This window comes from Carcharhinus amblyrhynchos, chromosome 30 (genome assembly GCF_965287045.1).
Source record: "Carcharhinus amblyrhynchos chromosome 30, sCarAmb.v2.hapA, whole genome shotgun sequence".
NCBI classification, from domain to species: Eukaryota; Metazoa; Chordata; class Chondrichthyes; order Carcharhiniformes; family Carcharhinidae; genus Carcharhinus; species Carcharhinus amblyrhynchos.
The window spans coordinates 24,622,623-24,650,026 of NC_137353.1; the positions used below are offsets into that span (position 1 = coordinate 24,622,623).

At 40.8% G+C, this 27,404-nt stretch overlaps 1 protein-coding gene across 4 annotated transcripts in view; it reads right to left on the reverse strand.

Annotated features, from left to right (window-relative positions):
• Positions 1 to 27,404, reverse strand: part of vps13d (vacuolar protein sorting 13 homolog D) — a 261,410-nt gene that overhangs the window by 131,854 nt on the left and 102,152 nt on the right. For 2 of the 4 annotated variants that reach the window (XM_080215376.1, XM_080215377.1), the window contains exons 33-40: positions 23,945 to 24,161; positions 19,289 to 19,363; positions 17,655 to 17,858; positions 13,674 to 13,763; positions 10,148 to 10,288; positions 8,678 to 8,800; positions 4,093 to 4,167; positions 1,032 to 1,049 (exon numbers count right to left, since the gene is read on the reverse strand). In XM_080215376.1, the coding sequence (XP_080071502.1) occupies positions 1,032 to 1,049; positions 4,093 to 4,167; positions 8,678 to 8,800; positions 10,148 to 10,288; positions 13,674 to 13,763; positions 17,655 to 17,858; positions 19,289 to 19,363; positions 23,945 to 24,161 (943 nt within the window). The remainder of the gene's footprint in view (positions 1 to 1,031; positions 1,050 to 4,092; positions 4,168 to 8,677; positions 8,801 to 10,147; positions 10,289 to 13,673; positions 13,764 to 17,654; positions 17,859 to 19,288; positions 19,364 to 23,944; positions 24,162 to 27,404) is intronic. The other 2 variants (XM_080215379.1, XM_080215378.1) reach the window with 1 other exon arrangement.

Genomic DNA, 27,404 nt, shown 5'->3' on the forward strand with positions numbered 1-27,404 from the left:
GTGAATAGCAAGATATTATTTCAAAAAGGTATTAAGATCAAGTCTGAGGGATTTGTCAGAGAGAAGTCAAGAGGCTACTGTGGGAAGTAGAGAAGATCTAAAAATTAGTGCAAGGATTCAAAGCTGTTAACATCCAAAACAATATCAGAATTTAAGCGTATTTATAAATAGCTGGACAAAGAACATGGAAATAAACAAGTCAACTTTGAACAATTAAGCATTGGTCCCCTGGTTCAGACTGCTGTGTTCAGCAAAGTCCTGGAAGTGACTGGTTCGGGCAGATCAGTGAAAGAGTTTTGACACCAATGCATGGCTTCTGTATTCCACCGGCACGCAAAAAGTTTTGTGAACAAGTTTTATACAAACCACACATGTTGTGTTTGCGTACATAAATGCAGAGTAAGCACACTTCAGTTTCTATTTGGCAAGTCTGTAGTCGTTAACTTGCAAATCTGTGACTTCTGCAAATTCCTTTCCAGCACTCTTAATTCTGAGACCCAGCTTCCACAATAGGCTCAACACTGCTGGCATGAGCACTGACACACAAAAGTTAGTAACCAGTCATCTATCACAGCCAAGTAATCAAGTGATGAAAGGTGACATTGCTTGTCATTAGCATTTCAAAATTAGGAAACCCTTAACACAGACATTATCCGATCTCTTCAACTTACAAAGATTTATAATTTACGTTTTTAGGAAAAAAAATGCAAAGCTTGAATATAAAAATTAGAAGTGTTATAACGTAAGTATTATTTCATCTTATCAGCATTGGGTACTGGATGTAAATCTTATTAGTATGTTAAACATAGATTCCCGCAAGACAGTAGGTCTCAGACAAACATACATGATTCATGGTTTACCCAACCTTCTGGGTATCAAATTTAATAGCCAAAAAATTACGTGGGCTGTGATTTGGAAGTGCTGACCTCCAGGTCTGATTGGCGTGTCACATGAGGTTCTGCACTAGAAGTGTTAAGGTGAAAATTTACCCATAGATTGCAATCTTTTAATCAGTATAATTGAATAATTACCTAGGAAATGGTTTGGTCCTTAAGAAGCACAACATAAAGAGAAAAAGAACAATATTGTATAAGAACAATGAACAGAGAGACAATGTATTTATGTTATGCTCATCTATAGAACAATAAAAAGTTCTTGAAATATCTACCTGCCTGACAATCCTAATCTTGTCAACTGAAATCCTAACTGCTAAAAAGCAAACCTTGTGTCTGAGACGAATTGCAAATGTGTAAATTACCACTGGGAACTGAAGATTGATTTTTAAAATTGATACATGAACATGCTACTCTTCATTGCAATGCTTCTCAAATTACAATCAGAATGCTAGGTGCAGCATCTTAATATGCAGATTTTCAGAAAGTAAATGAGGGTGAACTGAAGATGTATCTTTTTATACTTTGAGCCTTCTGTTAGTTGACTGAAAAAAAACACTCAACAAGCTCAACTGCTCTTATTTCAGTTAACTAATACAATCTCAGACATAGCTTGCAATATTAAGCAGCCTCACACAAGACTTGGCCTGCTGTTTATGCAACTGAGCTAAGGCAATTGCCAGGATTTTTAAATAGATGGAGATCTGGATTGGTACCCAATGCCTGCAATAGACGCAACAGAACAAAGAAATGACTTTCAAAACTATACATTCGCATTAAAAATTAGAATGCAATTTTCTTCTACTTTAAGAACAGAAATTGAATTAGCAAAAGCAGCATCCAAATTTTTCCATCTGTCAAATCATAGTTACACTTACTGAAATTCAAAGTATCACACTTAAGATCAACTGGAAAAGGTCAAGTTTCATTTAATATAATGAAACATTTTCAATTAAGTTTGGCCCAAGGTCGCTAAGAATTAAAGCCCCGGTGATCTTTCTTGATTTTCAGAAGGCGTTTGACAAGGTACCTCACAAGAGGTTATTGCAGAAGGTAAGGGGGCATGGAGTTGGGGGTAGGGTGTTAGCGTGGATAGACGATTGGTTGTCAAATAGGAGGCAGAGAGTGGGGGTTAATAGGTGCTATTCGGATTGGCAGTTGGTGACTAGTGGAGTGCCCCAGGGGTCGGTGCTGGGGCCTCAGCTATTTACCATTTATATAGATGATCTGGAGGAGGGAACCGAGTGTATGGTGTCGAAATTTGCTGATGACACCAAGATTGGTGGAATGGCAAATTGCGCGGAGGGAGTGGAGAGTCTGCAGAAGGATCTAGATAGGCTGGGCGAGGAACTGGCAAATGGAATTTAATGTTGGCAAGTGTGAGGTGGTCCACTTTGGTAGGAAGAATGGTAGGAAGGACTATTACTTACGTGGCGAAAAACTGCAGCAGGCGACGGTGCAGAGGGACCGCGGGGTCCTTGTGCATGAGTCGCAAAAACCCAGCCTGCAGGTGCAGCAGCTGGTCAGGAAGGCGAATGGGATGCTGGCCTTCATAGCGAGGGGGATTGAATATAAAAGTAGGGAGGTCTTGCTGCAGTTGTATAGGGCATTGGTGAGGCCGCAGCTGGAGTACTGTGTGCAGTTTTGGTCGCCATACTTACGCAAGGATATTTTGGCCTTGGAGGGAGTGCAGAGGAGGTTGACTAGGCTGATGCTGGAGTTGAGGGGGTTGAGCTATGAGGAGAGGCTGAATAAACTAGGCTTGTACTCGTTAGAGTTTAGAAGAATGAAGGGAGATCTCATTGAGACATATAAGATGATGAATGGGATGGATAGGATAGAGGTGGAGAGACTCTTCCTGCTCAGAAAGGACAGTAGGACTAGGGGGCATAGCCTCAAGATAAAGGGCGGGTGGTTTAGAACGGAGTTGAGGAAGAACTTCTTCACTCAAAGGGTGGTGAATCTCTGGAATTCTCTGCCCGTTGAAGTGGCGGAGGCTGCCTCGCTAAATATTTTTAAGACGCGGGTTGATGGGTTTTTGATAAGCGAGGGGATTAAGGGTTATGGGGAGAGGGCGGGAATGTGGAACTGAGCCACGACAGATCAGCCATGATCTTATTGAATGGCAGGGCAGGCTCGAAGGGCTAGATGGCCTACTCCTGCTCCTATTTCTTACGTTCTTATGTTATAATATTGTAATAAACTGAGTGAGAATAGGACCATATTGACAGCCATCTCTGAAGAGTCTACTATAAAGAAATGTAATCAAATAGCTGATTAGGTATATTTACCCTGTCTTTCTAATACACATTTACAGTATAATCCTGGGGTTTAAAGCCAATTGTTATCAGAATTTATGACAATGTTTGGAAATTATACTCAATGCCAAACAATATCCATGTAAATCTGGTCCTGCAGGTCGTTGGCTGATCACAGATCAAATCAGTGTTTAATCTGACTGCCAACTGGAGAAGTGCCTCAGTTGACAGATATTTAATTGGTAAATAAATGGACTGGCTTCAATATTAACGGATGGGAGAGTCCAATAGTGGGCAATGAACCTAGCAAGGCTTTGCCATCAAGTCCCTGATGATTTTAATGCCAGGGCCTCACTCAAATAACTCAACACCGACTCCCACCCAACACCCTGACTGATTGACTGATCAGCAGGCAGGAGTTGGAATTTACCAGCAGGAGGCCACAACTAGGGATCCATGACGATGGTCCCCATCAGACAGCGGAAAGAGGGCTATGCAGCATAAAATTTCACCCCAGTGGTACTTGGTCAGAGTTCTCCTGCTCCTCCTGACACACAAGCAGTTCTAAGAGGAGCAGATTCATTACTTGGATGCAAATCCCAGCTTTGAAAATTTTCTCCCATTCATTAAGACATCAAAAAGCAGCTGATCAGACAGTGACAATGGAAATGCTCTTCAATCATTTCTTCACTGCTAAACTAAATGGTAAAGCAAAGTTGTAAACAGATGCAAAGAGGGTCAAAGTAACAAAATGACTGAACAAAAAAATAGAAAAGCAAAGGAACATTATATTCTGTAATCTCATCAATATTAAAATTGAAACCATATATAATGAAATATCAAAAGTTATCAGCTGACTTTTATTGATTCGTCACACTACAACTTATCTGACAAAAGCCACTGAAGGTTCTCTTCATTTCCCCCATTCCCTGGTACATTACCTCTGGCAAATATCTGCCGCTCTAGGTTTGTCAGACTGGCAGTGCTTCTAGTTCTAAGAAAGGCAAGAGGGTTGCCTGACAGAGAAAGAAAGTTCTAGTTAGAAAGAAAAAAGGTTCAAATCTTCCAGGCAAACTGAGAACAGAAAAGGACTTTTGTTCTGACCAACAGCAAGAAAAGAAATGACAGATGAAGATGAGTGTAATAAAAAGGGTGAGATGTTACATTTCAAATTTTCCTTCTACATTGTTAATATTTATTAATGGTATTTTGGTAGTCACTAGCGTTCTCACTTCTGACTGGACACAGCCTGGATCTTATGCATTAATGAGTCTATCCACCTCCCAATGCTAGTTAACAGCTTTGTAAATCAAGTGATTAGACAGTTTTTTTCCTGCCCTGGTACTGTTAATTCTGCTTGAGAATATGCCTCAGACGAGGGCCTGGCCAGGTTGAGGGAAAGTTGTTTGGCCCAGTCATTTAGCAGGTGAGTAAAAGACTCTCAGCCTTTTCAATGGTTTCATCAGAGGGGGGGGGGGGGGGGGGGGGGTGTGTGTGTGTGTGTGTGTGTGTGTGTGTGTGTGTGTGTGCGTGCGTGCGCGCACACGCACAAGAAACAACAAATGAGTCAGCCTTAAACTCCAGGTTTGTTTTCATTATGGTGAAGCAACGTCTGTCCCTCAAATCTTTTGTTTGACAATTTTATTTAATTGTGGAATATATCTTTTTGCTTTAGTTGTCTGATTTTGAACAACAAATAGCATTGTAGATAAATCATCCAGCAGCTTGGATCGACTTTCCACTTTTGTCTTGGATCAATAAGCATTTCATTTCTCAAAGTTTGAGGTATAAAATCTCAAACATACTACTGCATTTAAATACTATGCATTGGAGATATCCAAACTGTCTTACAACTTGCCGACCAATCAGCACCCCTTTTCTTATGCAGTATAAATTGTTATCTTTGAAATTTGGCTGCCCTGTTGAGGGCAAGATGAAAAGCTTCAACAGTATGCTTCTTTTTCCAGCAATAATCAAGGAGTTTTGAAATGTTTTATTTGTTTCATAACAGATTCAGTGATTTAAGCAATACCCTTAATCAAGTGGTTTGCAATGCTGATTGTTTATAATTTACGTTTTTAATACATCTGATTATTGCACAAGACATCATGACACAGTGCGTCTTCCATGAGAAGGGTAGGAATAGGACATGCATAAGTCCTAATGAGTAACCTACGTGTTTTATCAGACATGGGGGGAAATGGGTTTTGAGGTGCACTGAACTACTGGTTCTTAATGCTGCACATCAGAGAAAAATCTAAATGAAGTCAAAACCTGTGATAACAGAATGACTTTTGTTATAACATCAGAAGTTATACTCACAGTCTCTGCTGAGAACACACCCATCTTGGCTCAGGTTTATTTGTACATCTATAAACCTGTGCTCAGCTGTGTGCTTAGATACAGAAGCCTAACACTAGATTCTAACTTGGGCTGAAAAGATATTAATTAAAAAGACAGCATTCCGTACAATTATTATTGAAAACATAGTGTTTCATCTATAACACAAAATGACACTTTTTATACTTTACTTTTTAAGTTCCAATAATGTAGTGTCCTGCAGCACAGAATAGTTCTACCTCAGCAGTTAAAACAGAAGCAGGTTGCTTCGATACTCTATACAAGCCTGGCATCTTTTATCAGATCACAGCAGCAATAAAGGAAAGACCTTCATGTCAAATGTTCACAGATTAACTACTGCTGGCAAGCAGACATCCAATAACAAGAAAGGAAATAGACTTGGAATTTAATGTCTCTGTTAAAGTATCTGAAAGCACTTCACATAGAGCAAAGTGCTTTAATATTCACCAACTACTGTGGTTTCAGCAAATCTAACTGCCATTTTGCACATAGCAAAGAGGCGAAAGGCCAGCTGGCCTCTTCTTGGTGACCTTGGCGAAGGCAGTAATGTTGAAGACAATACTGGGAGAACCTTCTGCTGTTTTTTTTAAATTGGGCCATTAGATCTTTAGAAATCAGTCAGGTATGTACAGTCAAGGGAGAACTCTGGAGCAGGCCACGTTACCAGGCTGCATGGTGGTTATCACTGCTGCCTCACAATGCCAGGGACCCGGTTTTGTTTACTGGCTTTGGTCACTGTCTGTGCAGAGGTTGCACATTCTCCCAGTGTCTGTGTGGGTTTTCTATGGGTTCCAGTTTCCTCCTACAGTCTGAAAGATGTGCTGGTTAGGTACATTGGCCATGCTACATTCTCCCGGTGTGCCCAAACAGATAGGTGGATAGGTGAGTGCATGAGTGAAAGTCATCCTCCTGGCCTCAAGGAGTGATGTCAAGGTATTTAACTTAAGGTGCTTTCCTTCAGCTGCCTAATTTCTAAGGCCTGGGGAACTTGGCAGGTGACAGGTTAAATAAGAGGGTAACAGTCTGTGAAAATATTTGAATTGGTTATCCACTCCTTGTCCTGCCTTCATTAAAGCAGGAAGTGGACAGCTTGGGGCGTGGTTTCACATCTTTAAAATTTTAATCTTTGACCTGATCCCAACACCAGGATGTCAAAATATAGTCCTATAGCTTCAGATATGACCAAGTCTTTTCTCAAAGCTCCATTTACCCAGTCAGACCTATACCTGACTCTGGTCCCTATTACATGGTTGACCCTTAATGACTCCAGGGCGACTACAGATAATCACTAAATGCTGCCTACAGTGTCACCAAGAACATTTTTTTTTAAAAAGTTCATTATTTTTGACTAAACCTGCTGCATTCTCCCCAAAGGTGTAAAGCCAAGGATCGAGAGATTGACTGTTGACTTGATTGCCATGCAAGCAAATCACTGGGGAACTGGATCTGCAATACACTTATGGAACATATTGAAAATAAGACTTCAAGGCCCAGTTTAAACTGACAGAATAAGACCATTAATGTGAATGATGGCAAGGTCAAAGTAAAGATCCACGGTACTTAATACTGGTTTGTTGATTTAAGGATGTGAGGGCACAGTTAATGGAATAAAAATGAGTGATGGGTGGATAAAGATAATTTCAATTACAACAAAAGAAACAACAATAGTGGGAAAAAAGCAGTTTCAATAGTTTTACGATCACGCAAACAAATTTAGTAGGTATCAAAGCATCAACCAAATTTCAAATAATACCAAATTCACAAAAACCATAGTCATATTACAAATTATATTAAACTGTGCATCTGCTCCAAGAGTTAACAATGCTGTTTTTCATTTAACTTTAATAATTGATAAATATTGAAATGTACAAAACCACTTAAATTATAATTGAATGAAGAAAATCTAAGGTACTCTCCCTTTTTTGCAAGAAAATAAGTTTTACCCTAATCCTTTAAAAAAAAGTCAATGTTATCAGTGGTGCAAAGACCATCAAGTAGATTCTCTGGTGATGATAATTATAAGAATTGACCTCTATTTATCCCCTAGGTTGGGCAGTATAACTTCAAAGCTGCCCAAGGGCCATTTTGGAAACCCATTCCATAGACTGGCCATGTATTTATTAAAATAACAAAGAAAATAAGGATAAAACATTTATTTTCTTTGATTAAAAAGAGGATTACTTTGAAGGTACTCTTTCTAAATGTTGTTGGGTATTTTACACTACATCACAGCTTATTGAGATACTCACCAACTGACCAAGTGTTATTGTTTCAACTTATAGTCAAAGTTCTTTAACTTCAACTAAAACAAACAGATCAGCAGGTTCTGTTACTGATAAAGCACAAAGTTGAAATTGTTTTGGGCTTACAGGAGGAAGCTAGTGACTGTTTTTTCAGGGGTAGGGTGAGAAAGAGAAAGGGAGTTTATGCTAAAGGCAACCTGTTTCCAACAAGTCTCTGGTAATGAGACTGCATGGAATCCTTCATCTTTAGTAAAAGTACATTTCTTCTTCGAGATTCACTTCACCAAATAGTATTACATTGCTCAAATGAAGCAGTTTAACACTTGAATTGTCTATTAATTCTTAAAATGGCTGGTCAACAAGCCTGGGATTTTCAGATATCAAACAGATGAAATTGTACTATTTCCATCTCTTATGATAAAACTGCACCCCATAAAAGTATATCTGGGATTTTATCCTAAATGTCATTCATATGACCACACATTTTCTATTAGTAATATTCACAGCAAGAACTGGTTCTAGGCTTCTAAGCTCTTTAAAAGTTTTTAGAATTCTAAAAATATATTATGTTTCTGGCCATTACACAGTATGAAAAATTCCCTACATTCCTGAGATGATGACAGCATGATTTGACGGCAACTTTTCGACCCACGCTTCCATCCAGCGAAGCTTGCTTGACTAGTTATAACTTTAATGCACTCACCACTAAAATCCTCCAGCCCATAATAACTATATGTTCAGTTAGGAGCATGCATGCAACCTGCAATGATGACTGTGGATCATACAAAGGTTATCTCTCAGTCAACTTGCCAGGCAGTGCACTTTAACAGCAGGTAATGTAGACAAGCTTCATCATTTCAATTTTTGTGGTTAACATTTACAATAATTAACACAAAGTAAACTGCCTCTTTGATGTACTTACTCTGTCCAAGCATTAATGGATCAAGATAGATTCCTGTCCTCCACTGAGATGTTCCTGGACCCTCCCTTTCTTCCTTCTTACAGTAATCAGCTATCCAGGAGGCTTTAGTCCTCTTATATTGTTCTGTAATACAATATAGAGAACAATACTAACAAGTTGGGAATGGAGTTTATGCTCTTAGATTTAATTACATCATGGTCTAACTTCATTGATTAGATGATGTTTTTGTGCAGTGTAATATTGAACTGTGCACATCAGAGGATGCAGAACTGATCTACAAGTTAGCTGATCTCAGCTGGCGTCATCTCTTTCTCGTAGATCCATTGAGGAAGATTAATTCAAGAAATAGAGAACATGTCTCTCCCCTGAGAACAGAGAAGTAGTCTCAAAATAAAAAGCCAAAAATTGGTAACATGACAGAGAAACAGAAAATGTTGGAAACAGCAGGTCAGTTAACATATGTGGGGAGATTCTTCATCAGAACTCTGTGTTCTTCAAGTCATCCTCCAATGGGGACAGTGGGACAACAAGGGCACCCAATGCCATTATGAAAGTATGATAGTGATGCACATAAGCAGACTTCACATTGTTAGGTCTAAAAGTGCCTTATTTGCACACACAGAAACCCAGACATTGCCACTTTCATACAGCTAACCAGCAATCTCATTGCCACCCCTGACATTTTCCCTTCAAAGATTAGCTGTATAATTTATCCAAAAATGAATATGTTCTAGCCTCTTTACCTGCCCTGCCTTACCACTGAAAGAAGTCTCACAACACCAGGTTAAAGTCCAACTCGGCCTTTAACCTGATGTTGTGAGACTTCTTACTGTGTTTACCCAAGTCCAACACCAGCATCTCCACCTCATTACCACTGAAACCAGTCTCTGAATTCGGTCAATATTACATGGTATTGCTCATCCAAATTTATCCTTCCCTCTCTCCCAAGGTGCAAATATGCTAACACATATGCTGTGCCTCTCTACACCTTCGCTGTGTTCAATAAGGTTTACCACAATGCCTCCTGGGATGTCTCCAAGGATGTTAACTTCTCATCTCGTCCCATATTACCTTCCTCTTCCAAGTTACAATCTTTGAAAATCCTAACATAATTCCAATTAATTACTATTTCCCAATTCACCTCCTGATCTTTCCTTCCAATGTCATCTTGGTAACATTCTGCACATTAAACCTCGGCTACTCACTTTCTGTGTCATTCATTTTAGCAGCTGGTCAATTAATCTGATTCATTCAGTATAACTTTACTATAGGTTGATACGGACAATGTCTCTTGCCCAGTGCAGGGGTGAGCCGGTACAGCACGTAGATCACACGCTCCAGTAATTTTCAACACCGACTAAGGGCCCAACCAAAAGAATATGGATAATCCTCAAATTAAGGGCAATGAACAATTGCATTTTGATGAAATGCTTGCACTAGGACCACCCAGTACTGCCAAAGATTCCATACCCATCAAGACAGATGTGATGTTGATGTCAAGTCGTTGCTTTGCCTGCAGGTCCAATTTAAGGCGCGGTGGGTGCATTCGGCTGGCTGCCTGCTGCTGCCAGTTCAGATAAGAAGTCCAAGGCTCAGCAAAAGGTTCCCAGCCTGGAAAGTGATAACAGGGCGAAAATCAAAAACGTATCTAAAAACTCGTAATGGTACATTAATTTCATGAATGCATACTGCTTAATACTTCAACACTTGATCTATTATACTGAGCTCATCTTAGGACACCTCCACACAGTGTGACAGGTGTGCCACCCCAGTCAAACTCCCCACCTGCTACTGTCTCTAGAGCCCCTGCTGCTTCTGACCATGAGAACCCCTTGGAACTCATCTCCCCAGGGAAGTGAAAAAACAATAACAGTCGTGCCTCACCAGCGTCGAGGCCCGCCACTTATTCAACATCTTTCATGAGTCTTCATACTGCCAGATTACAGTCAAGTTCAACAAGGGTGTTAAGGATTAAAGCTTAAATCAAGTTAATGGCTTTGCAGAGTTCTATTTCCACCTGTCATTTTGACTCACAGACCATGTTTGGGTCTGGTCTATTAGTGCATGGTTGGGCTACTGGATATTGTATGGAGAAAAGGTGGGCCATGTACAGGGAAAGGAAAACTGATGCAGGCAACCAGTTTTACGTCTTTATAATATGGCACTGATGTGACTACAGAAATGCCTACTGCATACAAATGCAAAAGGAAAGCTATGGTGGCACGGTGGTACAGTAGTTAGCACTGGTGCCTCGTATTGCCAACAACCTGGGTTCGATTCCTGGCTTGGGTCACTGTCTGTGCAGAGTCTGCACATTCTCATGTCTGCGTGGGTTTCCTCCGGGTGCTCTGGTTTCCTCCCACAGTCCAAAAGACATGCTGGTTAGGCCATGGCCATGCTAAGTTCTCCCTCAGTGTACTCAAATAAGCATCGGAGTGTGGTGACTAGGGGATTTTTACAGTAACCTCATCGCATTGTTAATATAAGCCTACTGGTGACACTAATAAATAAATTTAAAAAAAATTTAATTTAAAAAGTGTACCTTTCATACCTGAAAGGATGTCCAAAATGTAACAACCAGAATTACTGCACAGTTAGTTTTCGTATGTACATAAACATAACAATCACACCAGTCGCCAAAACAGCATTTAAAATTTAGGCTCAGCTGTTTTTTGGCAATGTTGCTTTGCGGGGAGATGGTGGTGGTGGTGGTGGGGGGGCGGGGGTGGTTGTCAGTGAGGCTCACTGATCTCTACCTATACAAATATTGAACGAGTATGCTGTGTCACATTTCTGTAGCAACAGTAAGAATCACAAACAAACCAGTCTCAAAACCTAAAGGCACTTAAAACAAAGCCACAAGCATTTCAGTTCCCAAAGTTAAAACAAAATACATTTCCATAGCTGAGATCTGTATGAATAGGTCATTTGTACTTCTCCCGTGGAGCTCTCCCTCACACCCCCCACTCTTGCCTGAAGGACTGAAGTGGGCAGAATTCCACTGCTTTCAGCAAAACTTTAGTTGGCCACTTAAGTGGGCAATCTACATATGAGAGTCTAGACAATGAGCACTGGCAGATTATTTAACTCTTGCAAATCAGCCTGTACCAACAGCTACATTTTCTAGCAGGAATCAGTGAACAACCACAGGAATCAGAGCGATAAGCTCAATACTGCTCTTGAAGCTTGCCATCTCAGCAGAGAGTGGGATCAAAGCTAGGGTTTCTTGATCGGCACAGTTCAATTCCACACTGGTTTGGTCCTGTCTGCAGAAAACTGGAAGCTTAATTGCACATAGTTGAAGGTTCCTACATCTTAGCTTTGCCAATCAGTACATTTACTCTCTGCATTTATGTACAACATGAAGAAATAAGCAAGTCATCCTGTATGAATCTCCTAATAATTTGGGCCAAGGTTTAAACATAACGGTATGTGTCAAACATCCTACTGACCAAAGATCATCAGGCAAACTTTAATTTGTACAGCTCATCTTAAACAGAAATGCTTCAAAATTAAGATCAAGTAACACTATATACTGCAGCATTTCTATGGCTAACTGGATCTCAAACCTTCAGATTAATTCAATTTCAGAGTAATGCTGTCCTAAATGGCCAGCACCACAGCAATATGGTCTGGAAATAATACATTCTGAATACAGAAACCTTTTCTTTTAAAAAAAAATCAAGCAACACTACTACTCTGTTCTTTGTGCAGAGATTTGGCCACTACTGAAAGACCTTGTTGTCTGTGTATAGACATTAAGTCTTTGGTGTTAGAAAATCCTATCCAGCAGTCTGTTAGCTAATATGTTACGTCAGCCAGAAAATCAAAAGGACGGACACAAAACGTAGCATGTCCCATGCTCCACTGTATTGTGATTTAAATGATTCCAATGAACTCTGGGGTTGGGGTTGGGGCAGGGGTACTAGGACAGTGTGGAGATTGACATTAAACAAAGCAAAATCTCCCAAAGAACAAGGCAAAAGATTTTAACATTTGCAGCAATGATGATCATTGCTGATAAATTTGATCATAACTTTTCCAAAACCGGATTAAAAATTTGTCCAATTTGACATGTTCCTAACATTATCCATACAATTCTTGACGGTAAAAATTCAATTAAAAGTCAGCAATGCACATATTGATGACACTGCACTGAAAAGTCATGCCAACAAGTGAACACGATTCGGGACGTTATATCCACTGAACAGCATCGAAACAACAAAGGGATTACTAAAGGGGTAGGTCCTCAACCCTAAAAACCAACTGGTGATAACTAAAACTTAAAAAAAAGCCTTGAAATTCACACCAGATCAGTCAGCATTAGACAGAAAGAAGAGACATTTTCCCAAGAATGCTTGGGCATCCCTGTGCAACATTTTACCCAAAGGATTCAAACACAGGCAGACTCGCTGTGTATTTCCAACATTTACTGCTTTGTTTCCAGTTTGCATGCTTTTCCAACATCTCAAGTGTTGAGCACAGGAGATGATGTGGCACATACCCACACTTAAATTCTAAGTTAGTTTTTAGCCCCATCTAGTGGTTTTTATAACTTGCACAGATTTACATAATCTCCTGCCTTGTTGTTACACATGCATTTTAGTCTAGTGATCACTTGGGCATAATAGTATAAAGGCTTTCTTTTGTGGTCATTTGCTCCACTGCATTAGTGTATTTGCTGTGTCTAAAGTTCATTCATAAAGCTTCCTTCCCTCTTGCAAGTTGTCACGGTGCACTCTGTGAAAGTGCAAATGTTGCATCTATTGTTAACAAATGAAAAATTAAAATTAACCTGAATCTGAACTCTCTGAAAAATGAAGAGGGTTACTATATAAAATAAATCCAGGATTAGATAGGCAGGGCCCATCATATTTTCAAACTGGACGTATCTAGAACTTTGTCCTATAAGACACATGTTCTTCTCCACAAGCCTGCACCTTGAGCACGATTACTTTCTCCTGGACTTGTGCAATTTTAATATTTAGGATCTCACCTGATAACTCGCGGTTGTAGTAATCTCCGGAAAAGGTAAAATTGGCGGAGCCTTCTGGGCTTGCCCCGACTCTCTGCAGAAAGTACAGTCCTAAAACACAGAAGAAAACCCAATCACCCAATTATGACCTGACTCAGAATAAAGACATGGGCAGGAGTTCAAAAATATCTCATGTTATTCCAGAATCTGCACTAACCAAAGTTGTTAGCCTTGACCTCAAAATCCACTACATACTGAAATAATTTTCATGCCTTAAGCACACATAACCTCCCTTCTGTAATGACTAAACCATATTTCTGTTAACTGTGCCGATGTGTACCATAAGTAAACTGTTGGAATATTATATTCAGCTAATGCTTTGACAAGCCCCGACTTACTTTGCTCTTGGTTTAATGCCTTATCTTTTTAAGAAATTCTTTTAACGGGATGTGAGCATTGCTGTTTAAGCCAACAGTTACTGCCCATGCATATCTGCCATTGAGAAGATGATAGTGAGCCACCTTTCTGACCCACTGCTGTCTATGTGGTGATGATACAACCACTCTGCTGTTAGGGAGGGAATTCAAGGATCTTAACCCAGTGACAATGAAAGAGCAGTAGTACATTTCCAAGTGCCTTGAATGGGAACTTGACAACTGTCTTCCCAGGCACCAGCAACAACTTTTCTTCTAGCTGATTGAGGTTGTAAGCTTGAAAGGTGAACAAAGTCTCGGCGAGCTGCAGTGCATCCAGCAAATGGTATACACTGCTGTCACGGTACGTCAATGGTGGAGGCAGTGAGTGTTTAAAATGGTGGGCAGGCAGCCTATCCAGTGGATGGTTTTTCCCAAATGGTTTCATATTTTGAGAGCTCTATTGGAACTGCACTCAGCAAGTGCACTGCAAAGGTTCAAGGTGGCAACTCACCAGCACTTTCTCAACAGTAATTAGGGATGGGCAATAAATGCTGGCCTAGCCAGTGATGCCCACATTCCATGAATGAAGTGGGGAGGACTTCAACACATGCTGACCTGTCTTGCAGATGGTGGAATGGCTTTGGGGAGTCAGGAGGTGAGTTACAAGTTGCAGAATACCCAGCATCTGACTTGCACTTGGATAGTCATGATGTGGAGATGCTGGTGGTGGACTGAGGTAAACACAGTAAGAAGTCTCACAACACCAGGTTAAATCCAACAGGACTTTGGACTTTAACCTGGTGTTGTGAGACTTCTTACTGTTATTGCTCTTGGATAGCCATAGCATTTATACGGCTGGTCCAGTTAAGTTTCTGGTTAATGGTTAACGTACATTGCAGAAAGAGGTGAACTTGGTGATCGCAATGCCGTACTTTGCTGAAAGGGGAACTTGGTGACGGCAATACTGTTATGTGTCATGGGGGGTAGGTAGTTAGACTCTCTTTCGTTGGAAAGAGTTTTTCTTTGGCACTTGTGTAGCACAAATGTTACTTGGCAAAGTCAGCACAAGCCTGCATACTGTCCAGGTCTAGCTGCATGTAGACACAGACTGCTTCATTATCTTGCAACTGGAATTGAACAACTGCAATCACCACCGACCAGATCTCGGACAGTGCCCTGAAGAACTCCTATGCTATTTGCTGGGACTGACATAACTGACCTCCAACAATCATTACATCTACCTTTGTGGGAGGTATGATAACAGCCAGGGGAGAACTTTCCCCCTGATCCCCACTGATTTCCATTTTACTTGGATACAGCGGTGCCACACTCATTAAATGCTTGATGAAAAAGGCAGACACTCTCACCCGACCTCAGGAATTTAATTCTTTTGCTTATGTCCGGATCAAGGTTTTAATGAGTGGAGCTCAAACCGAGCATCAGTGAGCAGGTTATTGGTGAGAAAGTGACATTTGATAACATTGCTTACAACTCCTTCACTTTGCTGATGATTGAGAGTAGATTGACAGGGGGCGGATGGAAGCGGGGCTGTAATTGGCTGGATTGGATTTGTCCTGTTTTCTGTAGACAGGACATATCATGGCAATTTTCCACTTTGTTGGAACAGCTTAGAGGAGTGGTTAATTCTGGACCACAAATCTTCAGTAGTACAAGCTGAGATTTTGTTAGGGTCTATATAGCCTTTGCAGTATCCTGTGCGCTCAGCTGTTTCTTGACATCATGTGGAGTTTATCAAAGTGACTGAGGCCTGGCTTTTGCAACCCACTACATTTCTTCCACTGGTGGTCAACACAGAAGATTACTGATTTATCAGCTGAGGGAAGGTGGTAGGTGGCAGGGGCTTTCCTTGCTTATATCTCATATTACGCCACACATCCTCAAGATATCTAAAGTCAATTTTCAGAACTTCCAGGTCCACCTCCCTTCTGAGTTTTTTGCTCTGAGCTCCAGCTGCCGCCTGTAATGGGGTTTATCCTTCTGGTGGGATAGGTCATATCCAGGGTGATTGATGGAGAGGTCAGATGTGCTAACCACGGTGGCACAGTGGTTAGCACTGCTGCCTGAGAGCCAGGGATTGGGGTTCAATTCCAGCTTTGGGTCACTGTCTGTGTGGAGTTTGCACATTCTCCCTGTGCCCACGTGGGTTTCCTCCGGGTGCTCCGGTTTCCTCCCACAGTCCAAAGGCATGTGGGTTAGGTGGATTGGCCTTGCCAAATTGACCCTTAGTGTCAGGGGATTAGCAGGGTAAATGCATAGGGTTACGAGGATAGGGCCTGGGTGAGACTGTGGTTGGTGCAGTCTTGATGGGCTGAATGGTCTCCTTCTGCACTGTAGGGATTCTATATGATTCTGCAAATATGGTTAATTGAGACTGTTGCTTAAATAGCCCGTGGGACAGCCATCCCAATGTTGGAACAAGTACCCACATGCTACTGAGGAGGACTTTACAAGGTTGATTGGGCTGAGTGTGCCTTTGCTGTACCTAGGCCAATGCTGCATTATTCACCCAGTTTTGATTTTATCATTGTTTATCGCAGAGGTTTAACATAACTGTACGGTTTGCTAGGCCAGCTGAGGAAGCGGTTAAGAGTCAACTACATGTATGTTTGGTGGGGAAGGATAGCAGAATTTCTTCCCTGAAGGACAATAGTTTTTTTTATGACAATCCAGTAGTTTCATGGTAATCTTTACTGATGTTAGTTTTTTAATCCAAATTTATTTAGTTAACAGTGGTGGTACTATCACTGAACTGATAATCCAGAGAACAAGCTGATGTTCTGGTTTCAAATCCCACTATGGCAGATGATGAAATTGCTAATTTTTCTTACTGAAATTGAATTCAATAAAAATATCTGGAAATAAAAATTGAATGATAACCTTGAAATCATTGCTGATTGTCATAGAACCCATCCAGTTTACTAATGTCATTTAGAGGAGGAAATCTGTCATCCTTGCTTGATCTGGCCTAACTGTGACTCCTGATCCATAGCAATGTGGTTGACTCTTAAAAAACAAGCCACTCAGTGCATGGGCAATTAGGGATGGGCAATAAATGCTGACCCAGCAGAGCCAATGAATTGAATCTAAATTCCCGTGTTTCCGCGGTGGGATGTGAACCTCTGTCTCCACATTGCCAATCCAGTAACATAATCACAATGCTACATTGGGTCAGATCATGTGAGATGAGTGGATGATGGCTGCATGCTTTATGGTGAACTTACTATTGGCAAAAGACCAACAAATTACCCATGTAAGGGCGTCTGCAAGCGAAACGCAAGGACAAAGGAAATGACAAGATGGTGGAAAAGCATGCTGAAACAAAAAAAAATTTGTTGATCTTGGGCCGATGCTAATTCATCTGTACCAGCTGCGGAAGGGATTGCTGCTCACAAAATCAACCCGTATAGCCATAACAGATGATGCTCTATCCAAACGGGACATACACCCAAGTGCAGTCCATTATCTTCTAAGATGGACGGATGCCACCACCACTGCTAAACCAGATGGTACCTTTATCAACTTGGTCACTAAGCTCAGTTTCAACTGGTTTGCCTAGGAAACCTACTTGAAAAGGTAAGCTCAGCAAGAGGTACATCGCAATCCATGCAGTCATCAATCAGGCAGATACAGATGCTCTCAGCTTTCACCTCAATCCCAGAGATCAGCAACGCTGTGCCTGTTCCACGACCATTGCTGCTGCTTGCTGTTGCATTTGCTGATACTGGTTCAGCATTCTTGAACAGCCAGGTGGCAGCCTGATTCAGTTGGCCTGCGCAATTAGAAACAAAACAGAAATAAAGTTATCACGTGCAAAGGACATTAGCGGCTTTGTTACTGAGAACTGGAGAATTTTACCGTTTATTGCAAACAGAGGATGTCAAATGCAAGGTTTTACTTGAATTACCACAGGTCACACCGGATAGTGACCAAGAACATGAACCCTGGCTGATTTGGCTTTCAATGTTTCTTTGCTGAAATCAGTACAGCATAGTCTAGGAATCAAACTTGGAATCTTCTGGTCTGACGTCCCAAATTCAGCCATTAACACCTTCTCGATAAAGTACCATACATAATAATTTGTAATAACACTCGCTTTTGTGTTTCTCATCAAATTCTCACCTGAATGATCTAGGAGTGAAGTAACAAGTTTACACACCGGGGGCAGGATTTTCCAGCCACGCTCGCCCTGAAACTGGAAAATACTGCCTGAGGTCAATGGACCTTTCCATGGTCCTGCCCATTGGCTGCTCTGATTCCTGCAGTGGGCAGAATGGGAAAACTCGCCCCCAGGTGTCTAAGCATTCAATCTGAATTACAGTGTCACAAACTGGGCTTTGGAAATGAAGCCAAAACATTTTTTTTTGAAAGTGAAACCCATTAATTTCCCTCTTTTAGTGTGTCCAATCCACACACCAAATTTGGTCAATAGGGTAAGTGGGAAAATTACATCCAAGGTTTTGCCAGGGCTGCTTCAGGCAACAGCCAAAGTACTTACATTGTTGGCAGATGGGGCATGTTGCTCTGATGGGGAAATGCTGCAGAGGGAAGCAGGAAGATGTTGGAGATGTAAGAATAGATGAACATTCTGGTCTTCTGCTTGATTAATCTTTTGAAATGTGTGAGTATTTTTATAGAACATTGCCTCCCCGCAGGGAGAAGCAGGATGGGGGTATTTCATGACACAGTAGGTTGTAAATGGGCTGTGGAAGGAATGGGGAGAATAGCCTTTTTGAATTCTACACCCTAAATTCTAATTCCTCAGGATTCAGCTGCAGTGCCCTATCTCCAGCACACTATGCAAGTAGGTTATTCAATAAAAGGCTGTGTGCTGGGAAAAGGAAACAGCCAAACAAGCCTACCACATTTTCCACTTAGATTTTTTTGGCAACTTATTGCTCCTTTGAAATGGTTCAGAGACACTGCAGTTGTTCGCCATCTAGTCACATAATTCTGAAATTTTTAGCCTTTAAGGCAAAAGCCCCTGATAAATGTCATTTAATAAACTATTCACTCGTACAGTGAGCAACAAAACCATTCCATTAGCTAGGCTTTTACTTTCCATCTGACAAATTATTTTTCAGAACCATTTTTCCTTCCAACAGCAGTGCAACCAAAAATGAACTACCACGCATAAGAAACTAACTGAAGTGTGGGGGGGGGGGGGGGGGGATTATAAAATCATCCTAGTGTGTCTTCTACCTTTACTTAGCAGCAGGGCTCTGCGACAATCTTCCAGACTGAATCCAAGGTCTTGGAGTCGATCCAGCTGCAATTCTGCACAAAAAAAGTAGTAAGAAAGCTGATGTATAATTAGAGTCAACAATCCCTGCATTCCACATTAGAGTTAAAGACAATTTAAACATTGTAATTAAACATCCATATGATTCAAAGACCACACAGAAATCATCCCCATAGCAAAATTCCAATACTTCTCTCCTGCCAACATGACGATGTGCAGCAATGCTGCTACAATGGATTACCATGATGTGGAGATGCTGGTGGTGGACTGGGGTAAACACAGTAAGAAGTCTCACAACACCAGATTAAAGTCCAACAGGTTTATTTGGTAGCACAAGCCACTAGCTTTCGGAGCGCTGCTCCATCAGGTGAGTGGGATTTCAGTTCACAAATAGGTAATATAAAGGCAAAAACTCAATTTACAAAACAATGGTTGGAATGCAAGTCTTTACAGGCAATCAAATCTTAAAGGTACAGACAATGTGAGTGGAGAGAGGGTTAAGCACAGGTTAAAGCAATGTATATTGTCTCCAGCCAGGACAATTAGTGAGATTTTGCAAGCCCTGGCAAGTCGTGGGGGTTACAGATAGTGTGACATGAACCCAATATCCCAGTTCAGGCCATCCTCATGTGTGAGGAACTTGGCTATCAGTCTCTGCTCAGCAACTCTGCATTGTTGTGTGTCATGAAGGTCGCCTTGGAGAACGCTTACCCGAAGATCAGAGGCCGAATGCTTGCGACTGCTTACACAACATACATTTGCAACTCGGCCAACATTGTTTACCTGATATGCTGCAGGTAAGAATGTCCTGAAGCAGGGTACATTGGGGAGAAAATGCAGACACTACGACAATGGATGAACGAACACCGCTTGACAATCACCAGGTAAGAGTGTTCTCTTCCTGTTGGGGAACATTTCAGTGATCATGGGCATTCGGCCTCTGTTCTTCAGGTAAGCATTCTCCAAGGCAGCCTTCACGACACACAACGCAAAGTCTCTGAGCAGAGACTGATAGCCAAATTCCGCGCACGAGGACGGCCTCGGCCAAGGTTCATGTCACACTATCTGTAACCCCCACCACTTCCTGGGCTTGCAAAATCTAACTGTCCTGGCTGAAGACAATACACATCTCTAACCTTTGCTTAACCCTCTCTCCACTCACGTTGTCTGTACCTTTAAGACTTGATTACCTGTAAAGACTCGCATTCCAACCATTATTTTGTAAACTGAGTTTGTGACTTATATGCCCTGTTTGTGAACTGAAATCCCACTCACCTAATGAAGGAGCAGCACTCCAAAACCTAGTGGCTTGTGCTACTAATAAGCCTGTTGGACTTTAACCTGGTGTTGTGAGACTTCTTACAATGGGTTACATCAGTGTTTTTTTTAACTAAATTCTAATCACTGTTAGGTGGCCTGAGACGCTGCATTTGACTAGTTTTAAATGAGAATGCTTGTTACAAAACAGCTGAGGCCAGATTGGAATTTTACCCCACTTTTAAACCTGAAGCTTTTCTGTACACTACTAAGTGAACAGAACAAAATCAACTTGCTTTGGCACTAATTCAAGTACTAAGACACTCCACAATTCCTCAATTACAGGAATTTATGCCAGAAACTTGCATGAGCAGGGCATTCTTTTATGAGATATTCATGAAGTCTTATGAATTAGAGTGCAGTGACTTGATGAGATGGCTGAGCCATCTTTTGACTATGGGATTAAACCTAGCCTGGAGTGATCAAATGAAAAGGTACTCTCTCAATCGCCCTAAATTAAATGCCTAGGGCAATTTAAATCCTGTTTCAAACACATTAAATTCATAAAACTAAGCAGTCCATACCACTTAGTATTAACTGGCAATCTCATTCAGAAAGGTAAGAAAAGTGACTAATTTGGAAAATAGATATTGTACATTGGTGAAGCAAATGTTCAATTGAGCTACCAGTGTGATATAATGGGAATTTAATCTGTGAAATATAGTGTGAACATTAGGAAATCTTAAAGGATTTCTTTCCCGCAGCATCAAAACTCTTATCATCTGAGTTTGCTGTTTAAAAGTCAATACTTTTACCTGCATGGCCTGATATGGTTCCTCCTTATCCCCACTTCTGAATTTCCATTGTGTGATTTCAAGAAGAAATTAGATATCACTCTTGGGCTCAAAGGATTCAAGGGGGAAGATGGGATCGCAACACTGAATTTGATGATCAGCCATAATCAAAATGAATGGGGAGCAGGCTCAGAGGGTCAAATATTTTGCAGCCAACTTACTATCTGTTCTGGTGCTCGTCCACAGACTCCACATGTTCTGATCTTAATCATGAATCCACCGTGAAATATCTTACAAAAGGCCTTTGAAAATCCAAGTATACACTATCTAATTCTTGCCTACTCTTTATTCTTTCCGACTCTTACATCTTCAAAATTTCATTAAGATTGATAAAGCGCAAATTTCCTTTTAGAATTTTATTCTGATTACTCTGATATATATGGCATTTTAGAGATTTTTCTATTACATCTTTGAATAAAGATGCCACGATCTTTTCTGCTGCTGACATTAAGCTAATGGTCTGTAGTTCCTCAGACTTGCAGTATTTATATGAAGGAAATATATATAGGATCAACTTTAGTTGTCCATCAATTATTTGGCACTGCTGTCACTTTAACTGCTTTTCATATGCGCAGAAGCAATCCACCTGGTCTGGGATATTTTACTCCCAACCAGCATGAATAGTTTGTCAACTACTTCCCTCCTTACTATCCTAAAAGTCCCTGTATCTTTTTTGACCTTTTAGCCTAATGTCATGAGCACCTTGGTGGTTACCTGGTAAAAACTGAGGCAGAATTTTCTATATTTCTACTTTTCCACTGTCCTATGGACCAACCATCTTATGAATCCTTCAGTAGTCCTATCCTGATTTTCTTCTTGCTTTTCTTTGTGCCTGTAGAAGTTATTATTTTTTATTTCTTTGATTATTTATCTTTGCTGTTCCTTTTTGCTTTCGTTTTTTTTAAAATTTTACTCCCTTCCTAACCTCTTGGTATTTCCCTTTCACATCTTCTCATTTATTATCTATGTACAAAGTCCATGCCCTTTTCTTTTAGTTTCAATTTTACCCTCATTTCTAGTTAACAATGGTGTTTCACTCACTCTTGGCTAATTTGTTCTTGATTTTTATAGAATAGTTTCTCCTGAACTCTACTGGCCACCATTTTAATTATTTCCCACTGCCGTTTTCTCTCTTCATTTGTCATCTTGTTTTTTACTTTGCCTTCTGTGGGTCTATCCTCATCTCCTCAAAACTGTAAATAGTTAATGGAACAGACATGCTAATGAGTGATAGGCTATGATTCACCTGCAACATCAGTGGTCATGTGCCACAGACTCCATGCAGTAGACGGGCAACTCTTAAGAGAGATGTGCCTGCTCAATAACCCATCTTGTACATAGTATGTGTAGTATAAATAAACTAGTTTTAAGTAAATATCAGTACTTGGCCACAGTTCCTAATAAAATATTAGGCCTTGCATGTCACTGAAAATAATTAAGCTTGTTACAATTTATTTGATTATTCTAACCCTTATTATTTTAAGATTATTACCTACATGGTCACCCATACTTGCCTCTCTTGTCTTATCTGGTTAGTTTACCATTATTAGGTCCAGCAATGATTTTGAACTGCTTACAAGAGTCCTGAACAGACTGTAAAAATGACATTCCTTTAAGTCTAATTGCTAAAGTAAAGTCTAATTGTTACAGTGACTCCAATTCCCTTCTTCCTTCCCCATCTTTTCAAAATATATCAGATCCTTCAATCATTAACTAAAGTAGTTCTGGACAAGTGGGTAATCTGCATGACATGTACATTTCTCTTGGGCCAGCTTCACTGTCATGTATACGAACAAGGCAGTCAATTTAAATACAGCAGGGTCTTACAAAGAGCAATTAGATTAATGAACAGTTTATCTATTTTTGGTGAAACGAGCATATAATCATGGAATCCCTACAATGCAGAAAGAGGCCATTTGGCCCATTGAGCCTGCACCGACAACAATCCCACCCAGGCCCTATCCCTGTAACCCCATGTATTTACCCTGCTAATCTCCCTGACGCTAAGGGGCAATTTAGCATGGCCAATCCACGTAACCCACACATCTTTGGACTATGGGAGGAAACTGGAGCATCCAGAAAAAAACCACGCAGACATGGGGAGAACGTACAAACTCCACACAGACAGTTACCCGAAGATGGAATTGAACCCGGGTCCCTGGCGCTGTGAGGTAACAGTGCTAACTACAGTGGCACCACATTGCCTCAGCAGAGAGGGAGACTGTTAAGACAGAAGAAATATTCATGTACTTCTGAAAATCTTTTGTGTCTAAAAGGGAGGGCAGCAGGCACCTCGCTTTAATGTGTTATCTGAAAGAAGGCATCTTCTACAATGCAGCGATATAATAAAGTTCCTGTTTGGATTAGTAGGTGCTGAAATCCTCTTTCAATTGCTGGTCACATAACTTTCTAAATAAATAGCCTGCCGCATAAAAGCTGCATATTCCAGTAAGTGCCCTCAGATTAGTCTGTGAATGTCCTTTTATTCCTCTGTTCTTTACTTACCAAGGACAGGATCCATCTGGTGTTTCGTTGTCTCTTTTTTCCCAGATCCTGCTGTTGAGCTGCCCGCCAAACGAACCGAGCTGGTGTTTCCATTCATTGTGTCAGGATCAGGCACAATGGGCATTGCAGTGGTTTGCTTAGGAAAAGACTTCACAATTGCCAGGAACAGCTGGACATCATTGTATGACAGTCTGATATCAAGGGCAGAGAACTGAATCTGTAGCATAAAAGGAGATGAAAGGACAGATCAGAATGGATGAAGTCAGAACAGATGTGAATGGTCCCCTCCAGTGTTTCGTCATTCAATAGTTCTACTCTATGTATCCAATAGTCTTCTCACTACTTTTGAATTACAGCAAAGATGACAATAGTGCAAAGATAAAATAGAAAATAGCCCTGGGACCACTTGGTTCACCTCCCCATTGTTGTGGTTGTTCATAGAATTTTGTGCATTAAAGAAGACCAATTGACCCCCTCACACCTTTGCTCTTCAAAGGCAGCTTTTTACTTAATTCAATTTCCCAGGGTCAGGAGACCAGCAATCAGACCACGGGGGAGCAAGATCTCTGGTGTTGCGCAGGTCGTGGGGCTGGCCAGCTCAATCATTCGCCACTTATCAGAAGGCCGACAATGCAGGGCCACTATGTATGCACCAATCTCAGCACTGGCATAGCAGCTCACGCAGTGGCCTGCTCAGGTGCTATGCTGTGGCCCTATCCACTGCTTTTAAGGGGGATTCATACTAGTGCACTCAACAGTGCAGAGTGTGGCAGATTCATTTTAAAACTCCCACTGAAAAAAAGCACAATTTACTCATTTTCACGCAAATTCGACACTTAGAATGTTTTTTTTAAAAGGAGATTCGCCCCCTCTATGTTCTAATGGCCTTCAGACAAAAAAAAATCTTGTAAGACCTTTGTTATTCTAGTGATAATTCCATGTTTATGTCTAATTTTTACTGACTTGCCAATCAGTGGAATATTGCTTTTTTTTGGGGTGTGGGCATCACTCAAGGCCTGCATTTGCTGCTCCTCCCTAATTGTTGTTGAGAAGGTAGAGTGGAAGATTTGCTCCACCATGTTTACGCAAGCCTGGAAGGCTTTGAAATATTGACAGGGCTGGGCTCATGGCCTTTCAACCTTCCCTTCTTGCTCTTCAGCAATTTGACTGGATTAACAGGAGAAATTCTGCGTGAAGACAAACACACCATATGTGATTTGTTTGTCCAGTGAAACTAATGGGCACACTACTGCCTCCTGTGCCTGAATTTATAAATAATAAATTTAAATTCCATAAAGTGTTTTAATTTGAATAACTTAATCCATAGTTCTGATTATACCAACAAAAGATTATACCAATGAGGAAAAGACTATCGAACAGAATACTTTCATGCAGAAAGTGCCTGCCCTTCATTTAACTGGCCATTGGCATGAACTGGGCTGCCAGGATTCAGTTCTACAAATCGACTGGTGCTAGTTACTTTTCTGCTCCCTCAGATTATTTAACAATTTTGAAGTGTAGATGAATATTTCACTGTCTGTTGATGCAAGAATGGCGTGTTATTAGAACCTCAGAGATCTGAAATATTGTAAAGGTCAGAAATAGAAAATCACATCTTCTACAATGGATGTTAATGAGAAGGGCTATGGCACCCAGTTTGCTTTCAGCATTGACATTACAGTAACCCAGCACCACAGTTTGTTTTATGGTTGCTTAATTTAGATAAATAAATATGTATGGTAATTCCGCAAAACATAAGCTCAATAAGCTCAAGGAAGAATAACACAAGTTTTAAAAAAAGCTTTGTTTTTATTTTTTCTCTCCCCCACACTGGAGACCTTTAGCTTCAATTGCATGAACTTTGGCTGCCCTCCAGTACATCACATTCAACTGGCCATTCTTCATGTGTGAGCTTAGGCAGTGCACAGTGCTGCTCAAAGTATTGCCTCACTGCGGCAACTCCATTGAGAATAAGCTAATCTTGTCTTAATCTTTAAAAGCTGAACAAACCTCCAAGTAATCATCATGCGTGGCATAAAAGATGCAGAAACTCAGTTCTTCCCAGCCCCTTCAATCTGCACCACCCCATGCTAGCTTTGTTTCTACTGGAAACGGTGTGTTTATAATTTGGGGCTCAACATCTGGTGTTAATAACGCTACCTTCTCATGCCATCATCAGGAAAACTAACCATGAAACGGCAGTTCAATAATGAAATTTCCCCATTTACTGCCAGTCTCCTATAACCAAACTTTGAACAGAACTTCATTATTTCTACAAGGCTAGCACTGGGTTAAGTTTGTATTGACTCATCTTTGCACTATGGATTAGATTGCTCAAATTAAAACTCGATACAGAATTTCGCCTATATTGTAAATTCAGGCATGGAAGGCAAATAAAATCATACAGGGCATGCTGATCCTCACGCAAAATTTCTTCATCTTCTACAAAACTCTACACAGGAGCACTACATTTTGATATCTGAGTATGTTCCTGTTGAACTATTACTGAGTGCTGCTCAAAATGCTAAATTACAGAGGTTAGAAACATTGAATCCTCTGCTTGTTTTAAAACTCCTCTTTTAAAAGCTTATAGCACTGTTTTCCTCCCTAGTGATTTATATCTATTATAGAAATAACTTACAGCTGGAAATCTTCTATGGCTTTAGTTTGACTTCCTTTCTTTCTCTGCTCCGTAATCCAAAAACACTAGTTTCTAATCATGGGCTGAATGCATCAAGGTGATTTGCAAACTACGACCTGTGCTTAACATGGTAAACGCAGTACTGTGTGGGGTAACTTTACTATCAAATAAATCGGTTGGACTAAAACCTGGTGTTGTCAGACTTTTTACTGGGGTAAAAGAAGCATTTTCTCTCTGGATTCTTGTATTTATGCCCCACGTGACATGGGTTTAAGCTACAACTTGATGTGAGGGGTTAAAGAAGAGCTTGCTAATCGCCATTGGTTGTTTGTCTCTTTCCCCCCCTTACAAATAGCTGTTATCAGTATCCTGGGGGGTTTACTATTGAACAGAAACTGAACAGGAATATCCATATAAATACTTTGGCTACAAGAGTAGGTCAAATGCTAGGAATTCTGCAGTGAATAACTCATTCCTTGACTCCCCTCAGTCTGCCCACAATCTACAAGGTACAAGTCAGGACTGTAATTACAAGTCAGGAGTGTGATGGAATACTTTCCACTTGCCTGGATAAGTGTAGCTCCAACAACACTCATGAAGCTTAACACCATCCAAGACAAAGCAGCCCACTTGATTGGCATCCCTTTCACAAACATTCATTCCCTCCACCACTGACGAACAGTAGCAGCAGTATGTACCATCTATAAGATGCATTGCAGCAAATCACCAAGGCTCCTTAAGCAGCTCCTTCCAAACCCACAAATGCTGCCATCTGGAAAGGCAAGGGCAGCAGTACCTGGGAACCCCACCAGCTGGAAG